This window comes from Phascolarctos cinereus, unplaced genomic scaffold (assembly GCF_003287225.1).
Source record: "Phascolarctos cinereus isolate Bilbo 61053 unplaced genomic scaffold, phaCin_HiC Scaffold_725;HRSCAF=1366, whole genome shotgun sequence".
Lineage (NCBI taxonomy): Eukaryota > Metazoa > Chordata > Mammalia > Diprotodontia > Phascolarctidae > Phascolarctos > Phascolarctos cinereus.
In genome coordinates this window covers 1,711,999-1,735,752 of record NW_027556097.1, presented here as the reverse complement: position 1 = coordinate 1,735,752, position 23,754 = coordinate 1,711,999, and the positions used below count along the sequence as shown (strand labels likewise).

Sequence of the window (23,754 nt, the reverse complement as noted above, 5' to 3'; positions counted from 1 at the left end):
AACTGAAGCAAGGTCTTCAAGTGAAAATGGAGAAAGGGTAGGATAGGAGGCTTGAGGAAACAAGAGAAAATTTGGACTGGCCACCATGGTAAATGGGATTTCCTTGCTACAATGAGGACTTACTTGAGATTACAGAGCATAAACATGTAATAGACCCTGTCAGCATGATTTCAGGACTTCCTCTACTCAATTCAGTAGTGAAGGAGGCAAAAGGTGGAAGAATTCCAAGGTTAGAGTTTGGCAAGGCATGATCAATGATTGTTGTTCAGCCATTCAGTCATGTCCAACTCTTCATGACCCTGTGGAACATCACACACCAATACTGTCCATGGGGTTTTCTTGGCAAAGATACTAGAGTGGTTTGCCATTTCTTTCTCTGATGGCTTAAGGCAAATAGAGGGTAAGTTACTCACCCAGGGTCACACAGCTACCAAGTGTCTGAGGCTAGATTTGAATTCAGGTCTTCCTGACTCCAGGCCCCACCTACCTGCCTCTTTGATCAATGATATGACAAGGAAAAGGGAGGAGGATTGAAAATAGTGTACAATTGAACTGTTTACTAAGGGGATTATGACTGGTATGGGGGAAGAGTATAGGCTGAGACAGGGTGATGGGCTGGTAAAGTACTGATGGGTGGAGGGATGGAAGACCACAGGGAGGATGTAGGTTCAGGGGAGAAAGGGATAGGGAGGGATGGAAAGGTAAAAAATTAAGATCAGATAAAGGAATTTTGGAATTCTTAAGCATGGAAATTGTGGAAGAAAAGCTCTGAACATTTAAGATACAAATCAGCCAAAGAAAAATGTATTAATTAAATGTATTAATTAAATATTTCTGAGTAGAGAGAGAAAATCCAAAGGGACAGAAATTTATATCTTGCCTTTGAAAAATCTCTCTGCTGAATTAAGTCAAATTTATAAAAATACAAGTCATTCCCCAATTGATGAATGGTCAAAGGATGTGAACAGGCAGTTCGCAGATGAAGAAATTAAAGCCTTCTGTAGTCATATGAAAAAATGCTCTAAATCACTACTGATTAGAGAAATGCAAATCAAAACAACTGTGAGGTACCACATCACACCTATCAGATTGGCCAACATGACAAAACAAGAAAACGATAAATGTTGGAGATGTGGGAAAACTGGAACACTAATGCATTGTTGGTGGAGTTGTGACATGATCCAACTATTTTGGAGAGCAATTTGGAACTATGCCTAAAGGGCTGTAAAAATGTGCATACCTTTTGCCCCAGCAATAGCACTTCTAGGGCTATATCCCAAAGAGATTATACAAATGGGAAAAAGACCTACATGTACATGATAGCAGCTCTTTTTGTGGTGGCAAAGAATTGGAAATTCAGAGGATGCCTGTCAATTGGGGAATGGCTGAACAAGTTGTGGTAATGGAATACTGTTGTGCTATAAGAAATGATGAACAGGCTAACTTCAGAAAAACCTGGAAAGGCTTGTATGGTCTGATGCTGAGTGAAATCAGCAGAACCAAGAGAACATTGTACACAATAACAGCCATGTTGTGGGATGACTAATATTGATAAACTTAACCCTTCCCAGCAATACAAGGATGTAAGACATCTCCAAAGGCCTCATGATAGAAAATGCTATCACATCCAAAGAAAGAACTATGGAGTTTGAATGCAGATTGAAGCATACCATTTGCTTTTTTTTTTTTTACTTCTGTTGAATTTTGTTTCCTGTTTCTGGTGGTTCCTCCTATTGGTTCTAATTCTTACTTACAACATCACTAATATGAAAATATGTTTAATAGGAATGTATATGCAGATCTTATGTATATCAGGAATGTATATCAGATCTTAGAGAGGGAGGTGAGGAGGGAGGGTAAGAAAAATTTTAAACTCAAAAGTATATGGAAAGGATTGTTGATAAATCAAAATGAATTAATTTTTAAAAAAAGAAAGAAAAGAAAAATCTCTCTGCCTAAGATTTTTTTTAGCAACAATTTATAGAGGTAAAAGACAGAGATCAAATTCCATAGTCAAGATAAAATGAGTGCCAAGTTTAGGTAAGTATCCAACTTTTGTTGTTGTTGAGTCATTTCAATAGTAATTTAACTTTAGGTCCACTGGAGAATTATTCTCCTAAAATCATTCAATCCCTCTTTAATGATTCCTCTCAGGGATTCTCCTTTTCACCTGGACAAAACATGCTTCTTTTAATGGCATTAATCAAAGATGTTCTTTCGGTTAGGTTAATTATTATCCTAATCAATTTTAGGAAGAAGTCCTTCCTTAAGATGATCAGGGTAGGGCTTCAGTAAGAATGAAGCAAAAAAGACATTAGACCAGGATTCTTTCTCCTTAGTATTGCCTTCTATTCTGGGGAGAAAGGGATTAGATTTTTTAGTCTGGTGAGACCAAAGATTTCAAACCGAAACACTGAAAGAAAAAGTTTATTTCTTGATATTTCTGGAAGACAGAATGGGACATGATGTGAGAGAGGGATTTACTGTGCTACTACAAAGTGCAACATTCTGTAGGTAGTGATATGGTCAATGTATGCTTATGACTGCATGTAATTGAGGTAAAGTAAATCATGGAAGTTGAGTGGATCGAGGAACTGGAAAATTAGGGTATTTGAGGGAACATCAGCCTGTTTGTTGAAACTTCCTAGTATAAGAGCAAGAGGCAAGAAAGAGAAGGAAACTATGAACCAAACACTGACCTGATTTGAAAAAAAGGAAGAAGAATGTCCTGGGGAGTCAGTAGATAATGGCCTTAAGATCTAGATTGAGTGACAAATTTGTAATGTAGGATTGTCAAAAAGAAGAGGTTGCTGAGTGATCGTAGAGGGAGAACCTGGTAGTTAGTAGAGGCAGAGTCTGGAAGTGTTAGTGGGGAGAAAGAAGTACACTGACTCCTCCAAAGGGATCGGTGATTTTGGGAATAGGAGACACAGAAGGAGGGTCATGAGAGAAGAAACAACTAATACTGGGATAGTCAATGATATACTATTTTCCAGAGGGAGCCAAGTTTCAGTGAATGCCAGAAGAAAGGAGTAAGAGAGGAAGTGGTTCAAAATGAAAAGAAGTCTGTTAATTACAGAACTTGAGTTCCAGGGGGCACCATAAAAGGGGCAAGCAGAGAAGAAGTTCAACTTCGTATCTGCCAAAGTAGGATTGAGACAATGGGAATCAGGAAATGGACAGATGGAATTGATGAAGGTGGAATTATTTTTGATAGACATTCCATATTACTAGGAGTCAGAGAGCAAGAGGAGGGAGCATTATGCTAGTCATTGGAGAATGAATTTTAACTGAGGATCACTGAATGCAGCGAGGTATACTAATGAAGACACATGACTTGAAGGTTCAACATAGGTTAAACAGAATTCAGGATTTGCGTTTTCTTAAACTCCGTAGATCAATTCAGACATACCAATCCTTGCTTAGGCTATAAAGTGTTATGCCAGTGTTCTGCTCACAAATTCAGATATCTTAGGTGCAGATTCTATGAAAAGTCTTGAAGGTGTGACATCAAAACTCAACAGAAGGTAGCTAAGAACCACCATAGCAGTTTGTATCAACCTGATTTTACCCATTAGGAATTGAAAACTATAGAGATCAAACACCCTGTTCCGGGCCACATAGCTAGTTAGAGACAGAGAGAGCTGGGATTTGAACCCAGATATTCTGACTCAGTCTAGTGTTAATAATTCATCAAACCATATTCTATATTATACATACATATTTATTATATTATAATATATTAACCATATAATATATAATATATAATATATAATATATATAATATATAATAACTGACTTGCTAAGTGCCTGGTACTTTGTTAAGCACTTTACTTCAATGGCTCTGGAAGAGAAAGTGAGACTGATCACTTTGTGCAGTTCTCTCTCGCTTAAATCCAACTCACTAATGAGTAAAGACATCACCTTGTGATGTCCTTGGTCCTCTTTGAGAATGAAGGACAAACAGTAATAGCAGGAACCCATCTTCTTCCAGCACTATAATTTCTAAGGAATACTAACTCTTGGTGGGGGAGGCAGGGGGATGGGTAAAGGCTAAGATCATACATCACAGATTTAGAGCTGAAAAAGACCCTACACATCATTTAGTGCAACATTCATTTTTAAAATTAGAAAACTAAAGTCTAGAAGGTAAAGTACCATGCAAAGTTGCATAGGCATTAAGTGATAGAGGAAGGATTTAATCTGAAGACTTTTCTTCAAGTATAATGTTCTTTCCACCATACCATATTGCCTCTAAAAGCAGAGAGAAAACAGCATCCAGATTATGTCTGTGTAAGTCCTTGGTTAGGTATAATTGAATGTGAAGCAAGTGTGGAGACATAGTTTTATTATGTGACTTACTCATTTGTTGAATGTGGAGTGACATGATAAGCAATGAAGAACCAGGCAGATCTGAATGGTCCATTTTCAACAGTCTACTTCAGGGCATCTTTAGTAATTTTTCTGCCATCTTTTTAGTCTAATCATTTGCTCAAGAGCAATGATTCACCATAGTCACTTGTTAGATAGGATTCTGCCCACAAATTAAAACTCAACATAAACCAATGTAGCTCCATGGTCAGAATTAATAGGGTAGGTTAATCAGATCTATGTGTTGAAAATACTTCATCCAGAGCTGATATTGTATTAGCAGAAATTTGAATTAGGAATACTTCAAGATATTTTGAGAACATTACTACCATTATGAAGTTCTTCCTCCGAAATGGTCCTGAAAAATCAATATAGATTCGAGGCAACTAAAATTCACAGTCACTTTGTGGAAAAGGAGATGCTTTTGACGAATTAAGTTGAGTAGTCTTGCATAGCTTAGAATCACTTCCTGGTTTTAGAAATATATTCCAGTCAATAATTTTATGGGAATACTTTATGAATATGCTTCTTATATTGTGGCTAGGCTAGTGTGATGACTGCTTTCTGAGATAATGATATGGTTTCCTCATAAAAGGTAGTTTTTGTGGGCTGGTTAGTCATTTTGACAACTTGAATTCCTTAGGCAATTTTTCTGCTAACCACTCCTCTACACTCACTTTAGGGCATGGAACAGTCTGAGATCCTTCCTTGTTAATGATGCAATTTAATCATCATGACAAAGTATGTAAGAACAGTCTTATAGGAGAAAAATAAACTTCCACGGGAAGTGGCAAAGCATTATTAGGGCTCTGTTGTGGTTATGATTCAGGGAATTTACATTTCAAATTATTCTTTCAAGCTTGTAAATAAGCATATAGACATACATTTCATAAGACTTTAGTACTACATTCAGGGTGACATAATTATGGGTGCCAATTCATCCTGTCCTAGACAGATTAAATGACAGTATGATTTTTAAAGATGCAGCCATAGAGATAGCTATGGAACTCCTTGACTCCTATAAGAATGGCTAGGGCTTCTTTGTCAATTTCTACATAAATCGTAGGATCATAGATTCAGAGTTGGAAGGGTCCTTAGAGGCCATGAAGTCTCAAACCTTTAATTTAAGGCTAAGACTTCAATAGCTTCACCAAAGTTGTAAACGACAGAAGTGGGATTTGAACCCAGGTCTTCTGCCTTGGAGGCACCTATGTGGCTCAGTGGATAGAGTGCTGGATCTGGAGTCAGGAAGACCTAAGTTCAAATCCAGCCTCAGACAGACACTTACTAGCTGTGTGACCTTGACAAGTCATTTAACCTCTCTTTGTGTAAGTTTCCTCACCTCTAAAATGGGGATAATAGTACCTATCCCCCAGGGTTGTTGCAAGGATCAAATGAGATAACAATTGCAAAGTGCTTAACCAAGTACCAGACACTTAGTAAGTGCTATATAAATGTCAGTTATTTTCAGAGAATCTGGTTTAATGAATTATTAACACTAGACTGAGTCAGAATATCTGGGTTCAAATCCCAGCTCTCTCTGTCTCTAACTAGCTATGTGGCCCGGAACAGGGTGTTTGATCTCTATAGTTTTCAATTCCTAATGGGTAAAATCAGGTTGATACAAACTGCTATGGTGGTTCTTAGCTACCTTCTGTTGAGTTTTGATGTCACACCTTCAAGACTTTTCATAGAATCTGCACCTAAGATATCTGAATTTGTGAGCAGAACACTGGCATAACACTTTATAGCCTAAGCAAGGATTGGTATGTCTGAATTGATCTACGGAGTTTAAGAAAACGCAAATCCTGAATTCTGTTTAACCTATGTTGAACCTTCAAGTCATGCATCTTCATTAGTATACCTCGCTGCATTCAGTGATCCTCAGTTAAAATTCATTCTCCAATGACTAGCATAATGCTCTCTACTCTTGCTCTCTGACTCCTAGTAATATGGAATGCCTATCAAAGTGGAAATTACCATGATGATCAACTGTGAAAAACACTCCTTCCAGGATACCTGGATAAAAGAAGGCTTATTAGAACTATATCTCATAGATCAGTGGTGTCAAACTCAAATAGGAATGGATCCCCACTGCCATGTATTGAATTGGAAATCAACAAAACGTTATCTATGCTGCTCTGTATTCTAATTTAGTTTGCTAAACATTTCCTGACTACATTTTAAGCCAGTTCAAGCCTCACTCAGAAATTTGGGTGCCACTTGCTGCCTTTTAAGTACACCTCTGGTGTAGATGATGAGTTCACAGAATGATAGATTTTAGAGCAAGAGGGAACTTCAATGATTGCCAGTCTAATTGGACCCAAGAGGTGATTTGATTTACTCAAAGCCACACAAGTAACTAACAATATCATGATCTGAATCTTGGTTTTCCAGCTTCTAATTCCTGGCTCTTTCTGCTATGCCAAGATTTACGGCAGAGGTTCTTAACCTAGGATCCCTATAAATTAAATTTTTAAAAAATTTTGATAACTGTATTTCAATATAATTGGCTTCCTTTGTACTCCTATGCATTTTATTTTATGCATTTTTTTTCCTGAGGAAGGATCCACAGGCTTTACCAGATTGCCAAAAGGGTCCATGAAAAGAAAATTAAGAACCTCTGAACTACCACTGTGTAATCTAGCTGCTCTACTAAAAATATGGCATGAAGAGTTCAATAATTATCAAGAAAATTCCATGGAATTCAATTAAAGAAAAAAAATCAATCATGATCATTAAAGGCAAATAACCATTTTTCTCCTTAAAAGCAGGAGATTTTTACTCCTTTTTCTTCTTTTGCCTGGATCATATAAATGATTTTTCATATCTTCCTTTAACTTTGCTTTCACAACCATTAGTTTGCATCTTTTCTTTTCTTTCCAGGACCAATCAGTTCAAAAAACAATTCCTCCAAATGGAATATAGCCCATTTCGTACCCTGTGCTTCCATCGTGTGGTCATACTGCATTATTACACCTTGTTTTCATATTGTTGGCTTTTCCCCCTTTCTCTCACATGAATAAAGCAAGATTCCTCACTGCCATTGTCTCTATCTGCTTCTAAATGTTCTATGTGAGGTGGGGGTGCATGGGGGAAAGAAGAGAAGAAAAGGGAAGCAAACTCAGGTCCAGTGTGAGGAAGCATGGCAAACAATCCTTAACCCTGACTTCCAAATTGAAATATTTCTTAAGGACATAAAGAACAGGGAGTAAATGGCACAGTCCACAGGATGCTGGACTTACAATCAGGAAGAACTGCATTCAAATCCTGTCTCATACCCTTAGTATAGCGATGTAACCCTGGGCAAGTCACTTAATATCAATCTTAGTTTCCTTATCTGCAAAATGGGGGAATTTACAGCACTTGCCTTGTTAAGGTTGTTGTGAGGATCAGACGAGATAATATTTGTAAGTGCTACCCAAACCTTTAAAGCACTATATAAATGCTAGCTATTATTATTATATCCCCCAGTCCCCAAATGGGGGTATACAAGTTGGCATTAGCCTGATTATTTTGCTGCTGGTGAAGTACCAAGTGAAAATTAAAACATTCAGCCAAGCATCCAAAGGTTTGAGCTATATGATGATTATAGCATACTATAATATGCTATAAAATATATATGATATATATATATATATAATATAATATATATATGTATACTATAATAATAATCATAATGCTAGAATGGTCTATAGTTGTAGTGCCCCCATTGGTATTGCCAAGAAGATGGGCACATAGTAGTGAGGATAGAAATCCCCTTCTTGACTCCCAGGGAATTATTGCTGATTCTATACTGATATGGAAAAATAAGGAATGTGGAAATCTAGGGGTAGGGTGTAGTAGCTGCTGCCAGGATGGGAAGGTTTAACTGAAACTGAGAGGAGTGCTCTGAGGAACCATAGAGGGAGAGTGTCAGTCAAGAGACCTTTAATGCTGGACTACAGGACAGTTTGAGATCAAATTATGCACAAGAAACATAAAGCATTTGCTGAACTGTTGAGATTACTAAGACTAGAGCTGGTGAAGCTTCATTTTCCTCTTCCCTTTTCTATCTCTGTTCCCTCACTTGTTCCACAAATCCCCATTTCTAAGAATTTTTCCTTTTTTTTTTTTCAGACAAGATCGGTTTCAGTACCTCTTGCTGATTTGTGTCTGTTCTTGTACAAATATTTAATCAATAAGACAAAAGGGGAAGATTAGGGACCTATTTAGTGCTCAGAAGGAGACAGAAATATATTACAACTGTTTCACCAGATAAATTCTGTGGCTACGAGGCTCAAGCTATAGAGAAAGAATTATTTAGTCTTTTTAAATTACTTCTCAGAGAAGAAAGAATTTAGAGACCAAGATCTTTCTAGGTAATGAACCACATCATTGGGTGATAGTGATAAAAACATTTTATACATGTTATCTCATTAGATCTCTACAACAACCACATGAGGTTCATAATACAATTATTATTATCCCCATTTAACAGATGAGGAAACTGTTTTTGACAGGTTAAGTTGCTTACCAAAGTTTAGCAGGTGGCAAAGCCAAATCACCAACTCAAGTCAAGTCATCTTACTCAAAGTCAGCAATATAACATAAGCAAACAAATATTTAGACATTTCTGGAGGCTATAACTGATTTTTAAGGAAAAAATTAATCTGAGTGTTTTGCACACTATAGTCATTAGGTAGTCTTTTATTCCCCTCTTGAAGAAATATTACTTATGTTGTTTATTTGTTTCAATTGTGTCTGACTCTTTGTGACCCCATTGGGGGTTTTCTTGGCAAGTGGTTTGCCATTTCTTTCTCCAGTTCATTTTACAGATGAGGAAACTGAGGCAAACAGGGTTAAGTAACTTTCCCAGTGTCACCCAGCTAGTAAATGTCTGAGGTCAGATTTGAACTCATGTAGATGAGTCTTCCTAATCCCAAGCCCAGTGCTCTATCTACCATACCACCTAACTGCCTGATATTAATTGTACATTTCTTGATAGATATTGTGAGCTCTTTCCCCTCCTTTCAATGTTGATGTTATGCTCCTTGAACAAAAGAATAAAGTGTGATTGACATCAACAAAGGAAGAAAATAGAGACTGTCGTTATTATCAATTTCACCAAGACATAACAGAACTAATTCTGTTTCCAGATAGTTATTCATTTTCATTCATGCTTTGTTTTAAGAATTCCCTAAAAGCTGAGCTAGAATGAAGCAGACATCTTGATGGCATCATTGACAGATGTCTTACTCTAATTGTCCTAAGACCTACTAATAGGTGTTCCATTATGCTGCAGACTACGACTTCATCTTCAGTTTCATACAGTTATCCACTCAAAAATTCATTACCATTAAAGATGCAAAACAATTTCCTCCCCTTAATGGGGACAAAACTGATATGGCAATCTGGTCTCTAATATACTAGCACCCTCTTTGAGAGGAAAATAGAGTCATCACTCACAAAACTGGAAGGAACAAATCCCTCTTCAGTGGATTACCCAAATCTGATTCTCCCTTAAGATGTGAAACAGAGAATCTTAACTTTTTTTCAATGTTGTGGACTCATTTGGAGTCTGGAAAAGGCTATGGATATATTTTCAGAAGTGTTTTTAAAAGTATAAAATACAATTTGTAGGAATACAAAGAAAAGCCATTACAATGAAATTTCATTATCCAAAATATTTTTTAAAAGAACAAGTTCATGCATTTTAGATTAAAAACCTCTGGTGTAGAGGACATCACTTTTTTTGCTACATCCATAGCAAAGCCAGTATTTCAAGTATTTCTGTATAGTGGGATTTGAAAGATACTGAGAAAAGGTAGCTTCCCTTCTCCTTCAAATCAGCTTTCCTGTAAGTTGGTGAGTTGTTGTCAGTCATGTCTGACTCTTTGTGACCCCGGGAAACTGAGGCAAATAGGGTTAAATGACTTGCCCAGGGTCATACAGCTAGTCAGTATCTGAGGCTGAGAAGATGAGTCTTTATGACTCCAGGCCCAGAACTCTATCCATTGTACCATCTACCTGCCCTCCCCTACCAGCCAACTAGCCCGAAGTTCCACCATTAGAGATTCATTCATTTGAACTAAGGTATTGCCTCCAGGAATCTGTTATTAAATTGTCAGAGGAATGTGTGACACTCGACACATTCAGTCTTTAACAGACACCAAGACTTCACTGTAAATAAGTTTATGAGTTATCTAATAAGTCCCTAAAGAAATGGGACAAAGGACAAGTACATTTTGATGGGAGATAGAAATCCATCTTGAACTTTGTGTACTGCCCTGGAGGATAAGAATAGATGAAATGTCAATGAATGGGGATAAAATGGGCAGGATTCGGGGCATCTAGAGAGAACAATGGTATTGAACAGCCAGAAAAGAGATGCCAGGAAAGGAGTAAGAAAGGCCTTGAAAACAGGCTTTGCCAAGTTTTGGTCCTCTGGGAAAGAACTGACAGACAATAGGACTAGACCCTCTTCTAATAAGAGATTCTGAAAGCCAGCAAAACCCTTGAAAGTTGGCCAGTCCAGGACTTCTTAACCATTTCCGTGTTGTGGATCCTTGGAGCTATATGATGAAGCCTATAGACCCTTTCTCTAAATAATGTTTTAAAATAATTGAAGGATATCCTAAATTCCAGTTAGAGCTTAATGAAAATAGAGATGGATATTTTTTCCCTTCCAAATTCATGGATCCCATGAAATATTTTCAGGAGAGCTGAAGAGCTCTTTTAGGGTGAAAAGACATAAGTTGACTTCTGATGTTCCCAGGGAACCCCTCAGAGGGAATATGAAGTAAAAAATTTTGTGAGTTCTGAAGGTGGAGCCAGGTGGTGGAGAGCTGAGCTCTCCAAACATTCCCCTCCAAACAATTTTAAAATCAAATTGAATTCTGGAACGGCAGAATCTAAAGGTCAAAGTGAGACATTCTTTCAGCCCAAAATAACATAGGAGGTCAGAAAGAAGGATCTGTGACACAGAGGAGAAGGCTGAAGGAGCCACATGGATGAAGCACCAGTGGTAGGATTAGGCAGTGATAGTGGAAGCATGAGCAGCTTCAGGAATTCTCAAGCCAAAGATGGTAATGGGACCTTGAAACTTGTCAGAAAATATGCTAATTTTGGACACAGAACCAGATGCTGTTTGGCAACTCCATTGCCTATACCCACTTCTAGGTCATAGTTCAAGGGCAGAAAGGAGCACTTTCAGGCAAGGAGTGAAAGCCTTGAGGAACAGTATCACTTCTGGCCACAAAAGATCGGGAGCCCTGAGGAACAGTATTATTTCTGGTTCCAAGGGAGAAGGATCCCTGAGGAGCAGTATCAGTTGCAATCCCAAGTATTCAGGAGCCCTTCCTGGGTAAAGACCAGAGTACAGACCAGGAGAGAAATGACCACACCTCTCCCCAGACTGTTCTTCTTGAAAGCATTGAATGTTTCCAAACCTCCACAGCTAGCTCTGAAAACAGCAATGCAAAAGAAGTCTAACTCTTCAGACAGTGCCACTTCCCCACCCCACTGGGAACAAAACAAAATAAAACCAAAAAAAAAAAACCTAACACTGGCCATAAAAAGCTACAATGGTGACAGGGAAAATCAAGACACAAACTCAGAAGAGACAATGAAGTCAAATGAGCTACAAATAAAGCCTGAAAAAATGTGAAAGAGCTGAAAAAACTTATTTTTATTTATTTTAGGCTAGGCAATGGGGTTAAGTGACTTGTCCAGGGTCACACAGCTAGTAAGTGTTATGTGTATGAGGTTGGATTTGAACTCAGGTCCTCCTAAATCCAGGGCCAGTGTTCTATCCACTGCACCACCCAGCTGCCCCTAAAAAAACTTATTTTAAAAATCAAATAGGTTATACTTCTGGGAGCCAAGATAGCAGAGTAAGAAGTAAATCACTCTTACCCTGTCTTATTGACCTCTGAAAGCCCAGAAAATATCACCTCAGGAAAAACCCTGGGACAGCAGAACCAGCAGAAAGATGGGGTGCAGAAGTCTTGTATCCCAGGAAGCTTGGAGGATTAACAGGAAAGGCCCCTCTCACTCTGGGGGAGGGGGAGCAATACAGAATGGGAGGTGTCCCAGCAAACTAGTGAAAGCCCCACCTCAGTACACCAGGGAGAGATCCTGAACCCCAGAGCAGAGGAGCAGGCAAGCATCAACACCAGGACCCCGACGTACCTCAGTACAGGCAGAGGAACTGGTGGAAACTGGCTCAGAAAACCACCACGTGCCTCTGCATTCTCTGGTAGCCAAGTCTCCCAGTGCCTCAGCAAAACTCTGGGAAGTAAAACTCCGGGAAGCAAAACTCCAAGAGGAAAATCTCCAGGAGGAGAAACAACCTGCGGCAGCAAAACATCCCTCTGCAAGGCCCTACTGAGCAGGAGCAAAAGAAAGGAGCAAAAGACCAGGGTGAGCAGGCATCCTGCAGACTACCCACCCCAACCCCTAGAGCTGATTCCAGCCCAACACAAGGTAAGCTGCCAGAACCCTACAGTCTCCAACTGCCAGCATCAGAGGCCATTGCACACAAAGCTAGTGAACAGTTCTAGGCTCTCAGCACAAGAAGCTTGGGTCAGTGCTCCCTGCTCCCCAGAAGGAGAGCTCAATTTTTTTTTAAAGGCTAGGAAAAAAAGCAAACACAATAAGCAAAAAGAAACATACCATAGATTCTTATTATGGGGACAGTGAAGATCAACAAACCCACATCTGAAATTTCAAAAGGCAACATGAACTGGTCTGAAGCCTGAAAAGCCTTCTTGGAAGAGCTCAAGAAGGATTTAAAAAGTCAAATAAGAGAGGTAGAAGAAAAATTGGGAAAAGAAATGAGAGGTATGTAAGAGAGAGTCAATAGCTTGGAAAAGGAAGGACAAAAATTAACTGTAGAAAACAAGTCCTTAAAAAACACAACTGCCTAAATGGAAAAAAAGTACACTGAATAAAACAAGTCCCTAAAAAAATACAATTGGCCAATTGGAAAAAAGTACACTGGAGAAAATAACTCCTTAAAAAGTAGAATTGGCCAAATGGAAAAGGAGGCACAAAAACTTACTGAGGATAAGAACTCCTTAAAAAAGTAAAATGGGCCAAATGAAGGAGGTACAAAATCTAATAGAAGAAAACAATTTGTTAAAAAAAAAAGTAGAATTGGGGGGCAGCTAGGTGGCACAGTGGGTACAGCACCGACCCTGGATTCAGGAGGACCTGAGTTCAAATCCAGCCTCAGACACATAACACTTACTAGCTGTGTGACCATAGGCAAGTCACTTAACCCTATTGCCTAACCACAATAAATAAATTAATTAATTAATTGATAAATGAATGAATGAATGAATGAATGAATATATAAATGAAGGAATAAATAAGCAAACAAATAAATGAATGAATGAACAAATAAATAAATAGACATCCTATTTCCTTCTTAAAAAAATAAATAAATAAATAAAAAAGTAGAATTGGGCAAGTTGAAACTAATGACCCTGCGAGAGAGTGAGAATCAGTCAAACAGAAACAAAAGAAGGAAAAAATAGATGAAAAGGTAAAATACCTCATTGGTAAAACAACTGGCCTGAAAAATAGATCCAGGAGAGACAATTTAAAAATTATTGATCTACGGGACAGCTAGGTGGTGCAGTGAATAGAGCTCCAGCCTTGGAGTCAGGAGGATCTGAGTTCAAATGCGGCCTCAGACACTGTGACACTGGGTAAGTCACTTAACCCTGATTGCCTCACCCAAAAAAAAAAAATTGGTCTACCTGAAAACCATGAAAAAAAAGAGCCTGGACAGCATCTTTCAGGAAATCATCAAGGAAAACTGCCCTGAGTTCCTAGAACCAGAGGGTAAAATAGCCATAGAAAGAATTACCTCCTGAAAGAGATCCCAAATTGAAAATGCCAAGGAATATAGTAGCCAAATTCCAAAATTACCAGGTCAAAGAGAAAATACTGCAAGCAGCCAGAAAGAAACAATTTAAATATCATGGATTCACAGTCAGGATTATGCAGCTGCTTGCAGCTTCTACATTAAAAGATCATAGGGCGTGGAATATGATATTCTGTAAGGCAAAGGAGCTTGGATTACAACCAAGGATCAATTACCCAGTGAAAATGAGCATAATCTTTCAGGGGAGGAGATGAAAATTTAACAAAATGAGGGACTTCCAAATCTTCCTGATGAAAAGACCAGAGATCAACAGAAAATTTGATCTTCAAATACAAGACTCAAGAGAGATATAAAAAGGTAAATGGGACAGGAAAAAAAAAAAAAACAAAAACATGTTATTAATAAGGGCAAATTGTCTACATCCCTACAAGGGAAGATGACACTTGTAACTCTTGAAAACTGAGTTGTTATTACACCATTTTAAAGGGGGTATATATATAGACAGAGGGGGTGGGTATAAGTTGACTTTGGTGTAATGATAAAAAAAATCTAATTAAGTGGGTTATGTGGGTCTAATTAAGGGATTATATTGGAAGGGAAGGAAAGGAGGAAGCAGACAAGGGTAAATTACATTACAGGAAAAGGCACAAAAGCCTATTACAATAGAGGGAAAGGAAGGGAGATGAGCATTGTTTGAACCTTACTCTCATCAGATTTGGCTCAAGGAGGGCATAGCATAACCAATTAGGTATAGAAATCTAATTTACTCTATAGGTAGTAGGAGGGAAAAGGGGAAAGAAAATGGAGGGAGGGGGTAGAAGGAAGGAAAGAAGTAGTAAGGGTAAAGAGGAAGGGGGGATGATAGAAGGGAAGTGGTGGTCAAAAGCAAAACAGTAAGTGAGGAGGGAAAGAGAGAAAGGAGAAAGAAAAGCATAAACTGGGGGAAATAGGATGCAGAGAAAGACACAGATAGTAATCATAACTACGAATGTAAACAGGATGAACTCTCCCATAAAATGGAAGTGGATAGCAGAATAGATTAAAAAGCACAATCCTACAATATGTGTTGTTTACAAGAAACACATTTGAAACAAAGGGACACACACAGGGTAAAGGTAAAAGGCTAGAGTACAATATATTATGCTTCAGCTGAAGCAAAAAAAGCAGGAGTAGCAATCCTGATCTCAGACAAAGCAAAAGCAAAAATAGATCTAATTAAAAGAGATAAGGAAGGAAACTACATCCTGCTAAAAGGCACCATAGACAATGAAGAAATATCATTACTAAACATATATGCACCAAGTGGTATGGCATCCAGATTCTTAGAGGAGACGTTCAGGGTTACAGAAGAAATAGACAGCAAAAATATACTAGTGGGAGACCTCAACCTGCCCCTCTCTGAGCTAAATAAATCTAACCACAAAATAAACAAGAAAGAAGTTAAGGAGATGAATAGAATTTTAGAAAAGTTAGATGTGGTAGACTTCTGGAGAAAATTGAATGCTGAGAGAAAGGAATATACTTTTTTCTCAGCAGTACATGGCACATACAAATATTGACCATGTACTAGGGCATAAAAACCTCACAATCCATGCAGAAAGGAAGAAATATTAAATGCATCCTTTTCAGATCATGATGCAATAAAAATTACAAGTAACAAGGGGCCATGGAAAGATAGACTAAAAATTAATTGGAAACTAAATAATCTAATCCTAAAGAATGAATGGGTCAAACAACAAATCATAGAAACAATCAGTAGCTTCATTCAAGAGAATGACAATAATGAGACAACATATCAAAACTTATGGGATGCAGTGAAAGCAGTTCTTAGGGGAAGTTTTATATCTCTAAATGCTTACATGAATAAAATACAGAAAGAGGAGATCAATGAATTGGGCATACAACTAAAAAAACTAGAAAAAGAACAAATTAAAAATCTTCAATTAGACACCAAATTAGAAATACTGAAAACCAAAGGAGAGATTAATAAAATTGAAATTAAGAAAACTATTGAACTAATAAATAAAACTAAAAGCTGGTTTTATGAAAACACCAAAAAAATAGATAAACTTTTGGTTAATTTAATTTAAAAAAAAAAAGAAAGAAGAAAACCAAATTACCAGTATCAAAAATGAAAAGGGTGAATCCACCACCAATGAAGATGAAATTAAAACAATAATTGGGAACTATTTTGCCCAACTATATGCCAATAAATTGACAATCTTAGTGAAAAGGATGAATATTTACAAAAATATAAATTGCCCAGACTAACAGAAGAGGAATTAAAATACTTAATCCCATTCCAAAAAAAGAAATTGAACAAGCCATCAATGAACTCCCTAGGAAAAAAATCTCCGGGGCCAGATGTATTTACAAGTGAATTCTATCAAACATTTAAAGAACACTTAATTCCAATACTATATAGACTATTTGGAGAAATAGGCAAAGTGCTCATGCCTAAACCAGGAAAAGTCAAAATAGAGAAAGAAAATTATAGATCAATTTCCCTAATGAATATAGGTGTAAAATTTTTAAATAAAATATTAGCAAAGAGATTACAGCAACTTATCACTATGACAAAGTAGGATTTATACCAGGAATGCAGGGCTGGTTCAATGTTAGGAAAACTATCAGCATAATTGATCATATCAACACCAAAACTAACAGAAACCACATGGTCATCTCAGTAGATGCAGAAAAAGCTTTTGACAAAATACAACACCCAATTCCTATTTAAAAATACTAGAGAGAATAAGAATAAATGGAGTCTTCCTTAAAATGATAAGTAGCATCTACCTAAAACCTTCAGCAAGCGTCATATGTAATGGGGATAAGCTAGAAGCATTTCCAATAAGATCAGGGGTGAATCAAGGAGGTCCATTATGACCACTGTTATTCAATATCGTACTGGAAACGTTAGCTTTAGCAATAACAGAAGAAAAAGAAATTGAAGGTATTAGAATAGGCAAAGATGAAACAAAACTATCACTTTTTGCAGATTATATGATGATATACTTAGAGAATCCTAAAGAATCAAGTAAAAAACTGCTCAAAATGATAAACAACTTTAGCAAAGTAGCAGACTATAAAATTAACCCACATAAATCACCAACAAAGCCCAACAACAAGAGATATAAAGAGAAATTCCATTTAAAGTTACTGTAGACATTATAAAATATTTAGGAATCTACTTGCCAAAACAAACCCAGGAACTGTATGAACACAATTACAAAACTCTTTTCACACAAATAATGATAGATCTAAATAACTGGAAAAACATCAGTTGCTCATGGGTAGGCCGAACTAATATAATAAAAATGATAATTCTACCTAAGCTAATTTACTGATTCAGTGCAATGCCAATCAACCTACCAAAAAAATTATTGTATAGAGCTAGAAAAAATTATAACGAGACTCATTTGAAAGAATAAAAAGTCCAGAATATCAAGGGAACTAAAGAAAAGAAATGCTAGAGAAGGTGGCCTAGCCATTCCAGATCTTAAATTGTATTATAAAGTAGCAATCATCAAAATTACTTGGTACTGGCTAAGAAATAGAGTGGTGGATCAGTGGAATAGGTTAAGCATACAAGACACAGTAGTCAATGACTATAGCAATCTACTATTTGATATACCCAAAGATCCCAGCTTTTGGGATAAGAATTCACTATTTTAAAAAAAACTGTTGGGAAAACTGGAAAAGAGTATGGCAGAAACTAGGCATAGACCAAAATCTCATACCATATACCAAAATAAAGTCAAAATGGGTTCATGATTTAGATACTATAAGCAAACTGGAAGAGCAAGTTATAGTTCACCTGTCAGATTTATGGAGAACAGAAGAATTTATGGCCAAATAGGAGTAGAGAACATCATGAAATACAAAATGGATAATTTTGATTACACAAAATTGAAAAATTTTTGCACAAACAAAGCCAATGCAACCAAGATTAGGAGGGAAGCAGAAAGCTGGGAAAGAATTTTAACAACCAATGTCTCTGATAGAGGCTTAATTTTTAAAATATGTAGAGCACTAAGTCAAATTTTTAAGGATGCATGTTAAAGAAATTAGAGGAATAAAAAAATAGGCAATGAGAAAACAAAACTATCACTCTTTGCAGATGATATGATGGTATACTTAGAGAACCCTAGAGAATCAACTAAAAACTGGTTGAAATAATAAACATCAGCAAAGTTGCAGGATACAAAATGAACCCACATAAATCATCAGCATTTCTGCTTAGTACCAACAAAACCAAGCACCAAGAGATAGAAAGAGAAATTCCATTTAAAATAACAACAGACAATACAAAATACTTGGTAGTCTACCTGCCAAGACAAACCCAGATATTATAAGAACATAATTAAAAAACACATTTCACAGAAATAAAGACAGATCTAAACAGTTGGAGAAATATTAATTGCTCACAGGTAGGCCAAACCAGTATAATAAAAATGACAATCCTACCTAAGTTATTTTACTTATGCAATGCCATACCAATCAAACTACCAAAGAATTATTTCATAGAGCTAGAAAAAATAATAATAAAATTCATCTGGAAGAACAAAAGATCAAGAATATCAAGAACTCAATTAAAAAAAAAATGTGAATTAAAGCAGTCTCGCACTTACAGATTTCACACTATATTACAAAAGTGGTAATCATCAAAACAATCTGGTACTGGCTAATAAATAGATCAGTGGAACAGATCAGGTACACAATACACAGTACTAAATGGCTATAGTAATCTAGTGTTTGACAAACCCCAAAATCCAAGCTTTGGGGGTAAAAACTCAACATTTGACAAAAATTTTGCCAAAGCAAAAAGTAGGTATAGACCAACATCTTACACCTTATACCATGATAAGGTCAAAATGAAGAAAAGATTTAGACATGAAGAGGAATTTCATAGGTCAGTTAGGGGATCATGGAAAAATGCACCTGTCAGATTTTTGGATAACAGAAGCTTATTTACCAAACAAGAGAAAGAAGTGATTATGGGAAGTAAAATAAATAATTTTAATTATATGAAATAAAAAAGCTTTTTCACAAATAAAACTAATGCAGCCAGAATTAGAAAGAAAATAGAAAACTGGGGGGAAAGTTTCATAGCAAGTTTCTGTGATAAAGGCCTCATTTCTCAAATATGTAGGGAACTGAGCCAATTTTTTTTTAAAAGAGTCATTCCCCAAATGGCTGAGCAAGTTGTGGTATGTGAATGTAATGGAATACTATTGTGCTATAAGAAATGATGAATAGGCTGACTTCAGAAAAACCTGGAAAGACTTATATGTTCTGATGCTGAGTGAAGTGAGCAGAACCAAGAGGACTTTGTACACAATAACAGCTACGTTATGCAATGACTAAGATTGTTAAACTGAACCCTTCTCAGCATTATGAGGATCTAAGACATCTCCAGAGGTCTCGGGATGGAAAATGCTGTCCACATCCAAAGAAAGAACTATGGAAGTCAAATCGCTATCACTTATTTTTACCTTCTATTGAGTTTTGTTTCATCTTTCTGATTGTTCCTCCTGTTGGTTTTAATTTTTACTTACAACTTCACTAATGTGAAAATATGTTTAATGGGTATGTAAATGTAAAGCCTATATCAGATTGTGTGCCGTCTTGGGGAGGGTGGGGGGTAGGAAGGGGAAGAAAAATTTTCAACTCAAAAGCATATGGAAGTGATTGTTGATAAATCAAAATAAATTAATAAAATTTATTTTAAAAAAGTCATTCCCCCATTAATAAATGGTCAAAACAGGCAGTTTTCAGAAGAAAACAAAACTAACAATAGACACATAAAAAATACTCTAAACCAGTACTGATTGTTGTTATAGTTCAGTTGTTTCAGTTGTATCTGACTCTTCATGACCCCATTTGAGGTTTTCTAGGCAAAGATGCTGGAGTGGTGTGCTGTTTCCTTCTCCAGTTAATTTTATAACTGAGGAACTGAGGAAAACTGTGACCCTTGCCCAGGGTCACACAGCTAGTAATTCTGTGAAACTGAACTTGAACTCAGGGACTCACATCTTTCTGATTTCAGGCCCATTGTGCCAGCTAGCTACCCCCCTACTGATTAGAGAAATGAAAACCAAAACAACTCTGACACACCACTTCACACCCATCAGATTGGTTAAGGTGACAGAAAAGGAAAATGACAAATGCTGGAGGGGATATGGAAAAATAGATAGCAGCTCAATTGGAAATTGAGGGGATACTCATCAGTTGTTGTTGTTGTTTGTCCTTCATTCTTCAAGAGGACTGTAATGTCTGGGAGGTGAAGTCATGACATATAAGTGAATCAGATTTAAGTACTGGGGAATAGCTGAACTAGTTATGGTGTATGATTGCGATGGAATACTATTGTGCTACAAGAAATGATGAGCAAGGTGCAGCTAGCTGGTACAGTGGATAGAGCACCAGCCCTGGATTCAGGAGAAGCTGAGTTCAAATCTGGCCTCAGACACATAACAGTTACTAGCTGTGTGACCATGAGCAAGTCACTTAACCCTATTGCCAAAAAAGAAAAAGAAAAAAAGAAATGAAAGGATGAGCAAGATGGTTTCAGAAAAACTTGGCAAGACTTATATCAACTGAGGCAAAGTGAAGTAAAGAGAAACAGAACTTTGTACACAGTAATAGCAATATTGTAAGGATGATCAACTGTGAAAGACTTAGGTACTCTGATCAAGGCATTCTGAAAAACTTATGATGAAAAATGCTATCTGTCTCCAGAAAGAGAACTGATGAACTGTGAATGAAGATTGAAGCACACTTTTTTTACTCTCTTCATTTTTTATTGTTTTATTTTGTTTGTGTTTTCTTTTGCAGCATGGCTAATATGGAAATATGTTTTGTGTGACTTCACATATATAGTCGATATCAAATTGCCTGGCTTCTCAAGGAGGGAGGAGGGGCAAAAAGAAGGAAGAGAATTTAAAACTCAAAAATTTTTTAAATAAGTGTTTAAAATTTTTTCCATGTAATTGGAAAATATTTAATGAAATAAATAAAAATTTTAAAAATTTTAAAACATTTCATGAAAGATACCCCACAAAGAGTGCTGGTTTTGAAGTTAGAGGACTCAGATTCAATTCCTGGTTTTGTTCCTTACTACTTGTGTGACCTTAGACGAGTTGCTTCAGCTCTCTGGGCCTCGGTCTCATCATCTGAAAAATGAGAGGGTTGGACTAGAAGAACTTTGCATTCTCTTCCAGTTGTAAAGCTATTACCCTATAACCTATGCATCTGTGATTTATATCAAGAATGCAAGATTGATTAAATATTTGGAAAAGGCAGACCATTTGTTGATGCATTCCTCTCGTTAATTTTTGCCAACAGGAGGATTTCAGTTTGATGAAAGCACTTTGGCTATTAGAGCACTTTGGTCGTCCCTATTCCATCCTAATTTTTATATGTCCTCTCTTGCCCCACCCCCCAGTAGGAAATTATGAGCTCACAGAGGCCAGGAACTGTCAGGTCTTTTTTTTTTTCATTTTTGCAAACAATGCCTAGCACAATGCCTTGCACTTACTAAATATTTTTGAATTGAATATTCAGAGTGCAGTATTTCTTAGAGAGCATTTTCGCAGAATCTGGTTTCTTGTTTTGATCAGCCTTATACACTCAGCAAGGCTAATTATTTTTTGATATCAAGACTTCCTATACCCAGAGTCAAATGAAATAAATCACTTTTGATATCTATGGAATAAAATTACTGTGTGAAAATATCAAAGAAATGTAAGTCCTTGAATTTTGTGCATGGATAGTATCTTTGTTAGTAGAATAAGGGAAAGGGGTAAAAAATCCATAAGGGGGTAAGTTTCCAAAATGTGTAATTAAGATTAATTTAGTAATCTTTTCTCATTAAGCTAAATTTTTGTAGGGTAATGAAAGATTTGTATATGGTGTTGTGTAGGATTAAGGGGATTTGATGTTTGACATCACTTCTTTGTCTGCTCAGGTCTACAGATGAGAGTTTATTGAGTAGGGGATAAAGCATTCAGTTAAGAACGTTCCCTGAAAAAGAGGGGGGAAAGTGGAGAAAAATTGCTTTATTTTCATCAGTTGCTGGATATAATGACAGCTGTTTGCCCACAAGCCATATGGATTTTTTCATCCACTATAACGAAGGCAACATTGAAGATAATTAAGGCTGTGTGATGCATTGGTCTTTTCTCCTACCTCAGTCTTCCTGACATCATTGGCTTATATGCAGTTTTTAATAAGAAGACATTAAAAATGAAGGATCACTGACAGGCTTGGTTGTATCTACTGCATTTCTATTCCTTTAAAGACATGGTGTTCCGACTGTTACTCTTCACAGGCCTCTGGCTCACAGTGGTCTTCAACGTCCTTGCTGTCCCTGGAGCCAAGAAGCAAGAGCAGCAGTGCTCATCTGCAAGGAAGTCAACCAGGTAAGATTTCTGGTATGTAGACACACTAGTCATTATCATGATTCTCCCAGGGCCACTTCTCAAAGGCCAGAAACCAAAGAGCTTCTTCCCTTCACCGGGAGCAAAGCTTTATGGTGATTGCCTACTAGTCTCTAGGGATGGCATCTGTGCTTCAAGATACCAAGCTGTTTGACACTTTCAGAAGCAAGATATTGGGCCTCTGTTAAAATTTCATACTAGAGCTTGGAAAAGTGAAAATATGTCATCTACCCAACACGGGCATTATCTTTTACAGAAGATACATCTTTTTACAGAAGCCTGTGAAGAGGGAGCCATATTCACTTATATTTGAGTATCTAGTGAGAGTGTAAATATATACTATTTCTGAATTCAAATTACTAACAGTGATAAATCTTAGAACTTTTAATGGGTTAGCAAAATTTTTCAAAATATCTTGGGTAAGGTTAGATTAACCTGCCATTTCCTTTAATATTAAGGACTAATGAGATATACTTGATCTTATACTTTCTAGTAGTACTAAAAGACAATAAGTAACATAAAACTAGTGTGCCTTTAAGTAAGGACAGACAAAAATCTGAAAGTTTATACTTCAAAGCAAAGCTTCATCATTATTATCCTTATCAAAGATCATCAATAAAATATCCTCAATAAGAAAAATAACATATAAAAAGATAAGGGAGACCATTCAGAGGTCTCAGAGAAGGAAATTCAGAGAGGGAAACAGCCTCAGGGTCTATCTATCCCAAAATGGGTAAATGGTTGCCCTCTACAACATACCAGGCAAGATATCTTGAAGCTTTTGTTTAAGAATCCCTAGCTTTAATTAAAAAAAAAGTCTACAAAAGAAATCAACAGATCTCTTTCCCCTCTCCCTTACTGAATCAAGTATGAAGATTCCTCACTTCCAGTTATTAAAGCTAATATACTACAACAATAGCTCGAATTTACATAGAACATGACATTCACAATTTCATTTGAGGTTCACAATAACCCAGTGGTGGTTAGTATCATTATCACTATTTTATATATGGGGAAACTGAGGCCCAGAGAGATTGAGTGATTTCTCCAAGATCACATAGATGGTAA

At 36.8% G+C, this 23,754-nt stretch overlaps 2 protein-coding genes across 2 annotated transcripts in view; one reads left to right on the top strand and one right to left on the bottom strand.

Moving 5' to 3' along the window:
- Window positions 1–23,754, bottom strand: part of LOC110201998 (olfactory receptor 5AC1-like) — a 90,572-nt gene that overhangs the window by 11,150 nt on the left and 55,668 nt on the right.
- GABRR3 (gamma-aminobutyric acid type A receptor subunit rho3) overlaps window positions 22,550–23,754 on the top strand; it is an 83,196-nt gene continuing 81,991 nt past the window's right edge. The window contains exon 1 of the mRNA XM_078156830.1: window positions 22,550–22,668. Coding sequence (XP_078012956.1) covers window positions 22,550–22,668 — 119 coding nt within the window. The remainder of the gene's footprint in view (window positions 22,669–23,754) is intronic.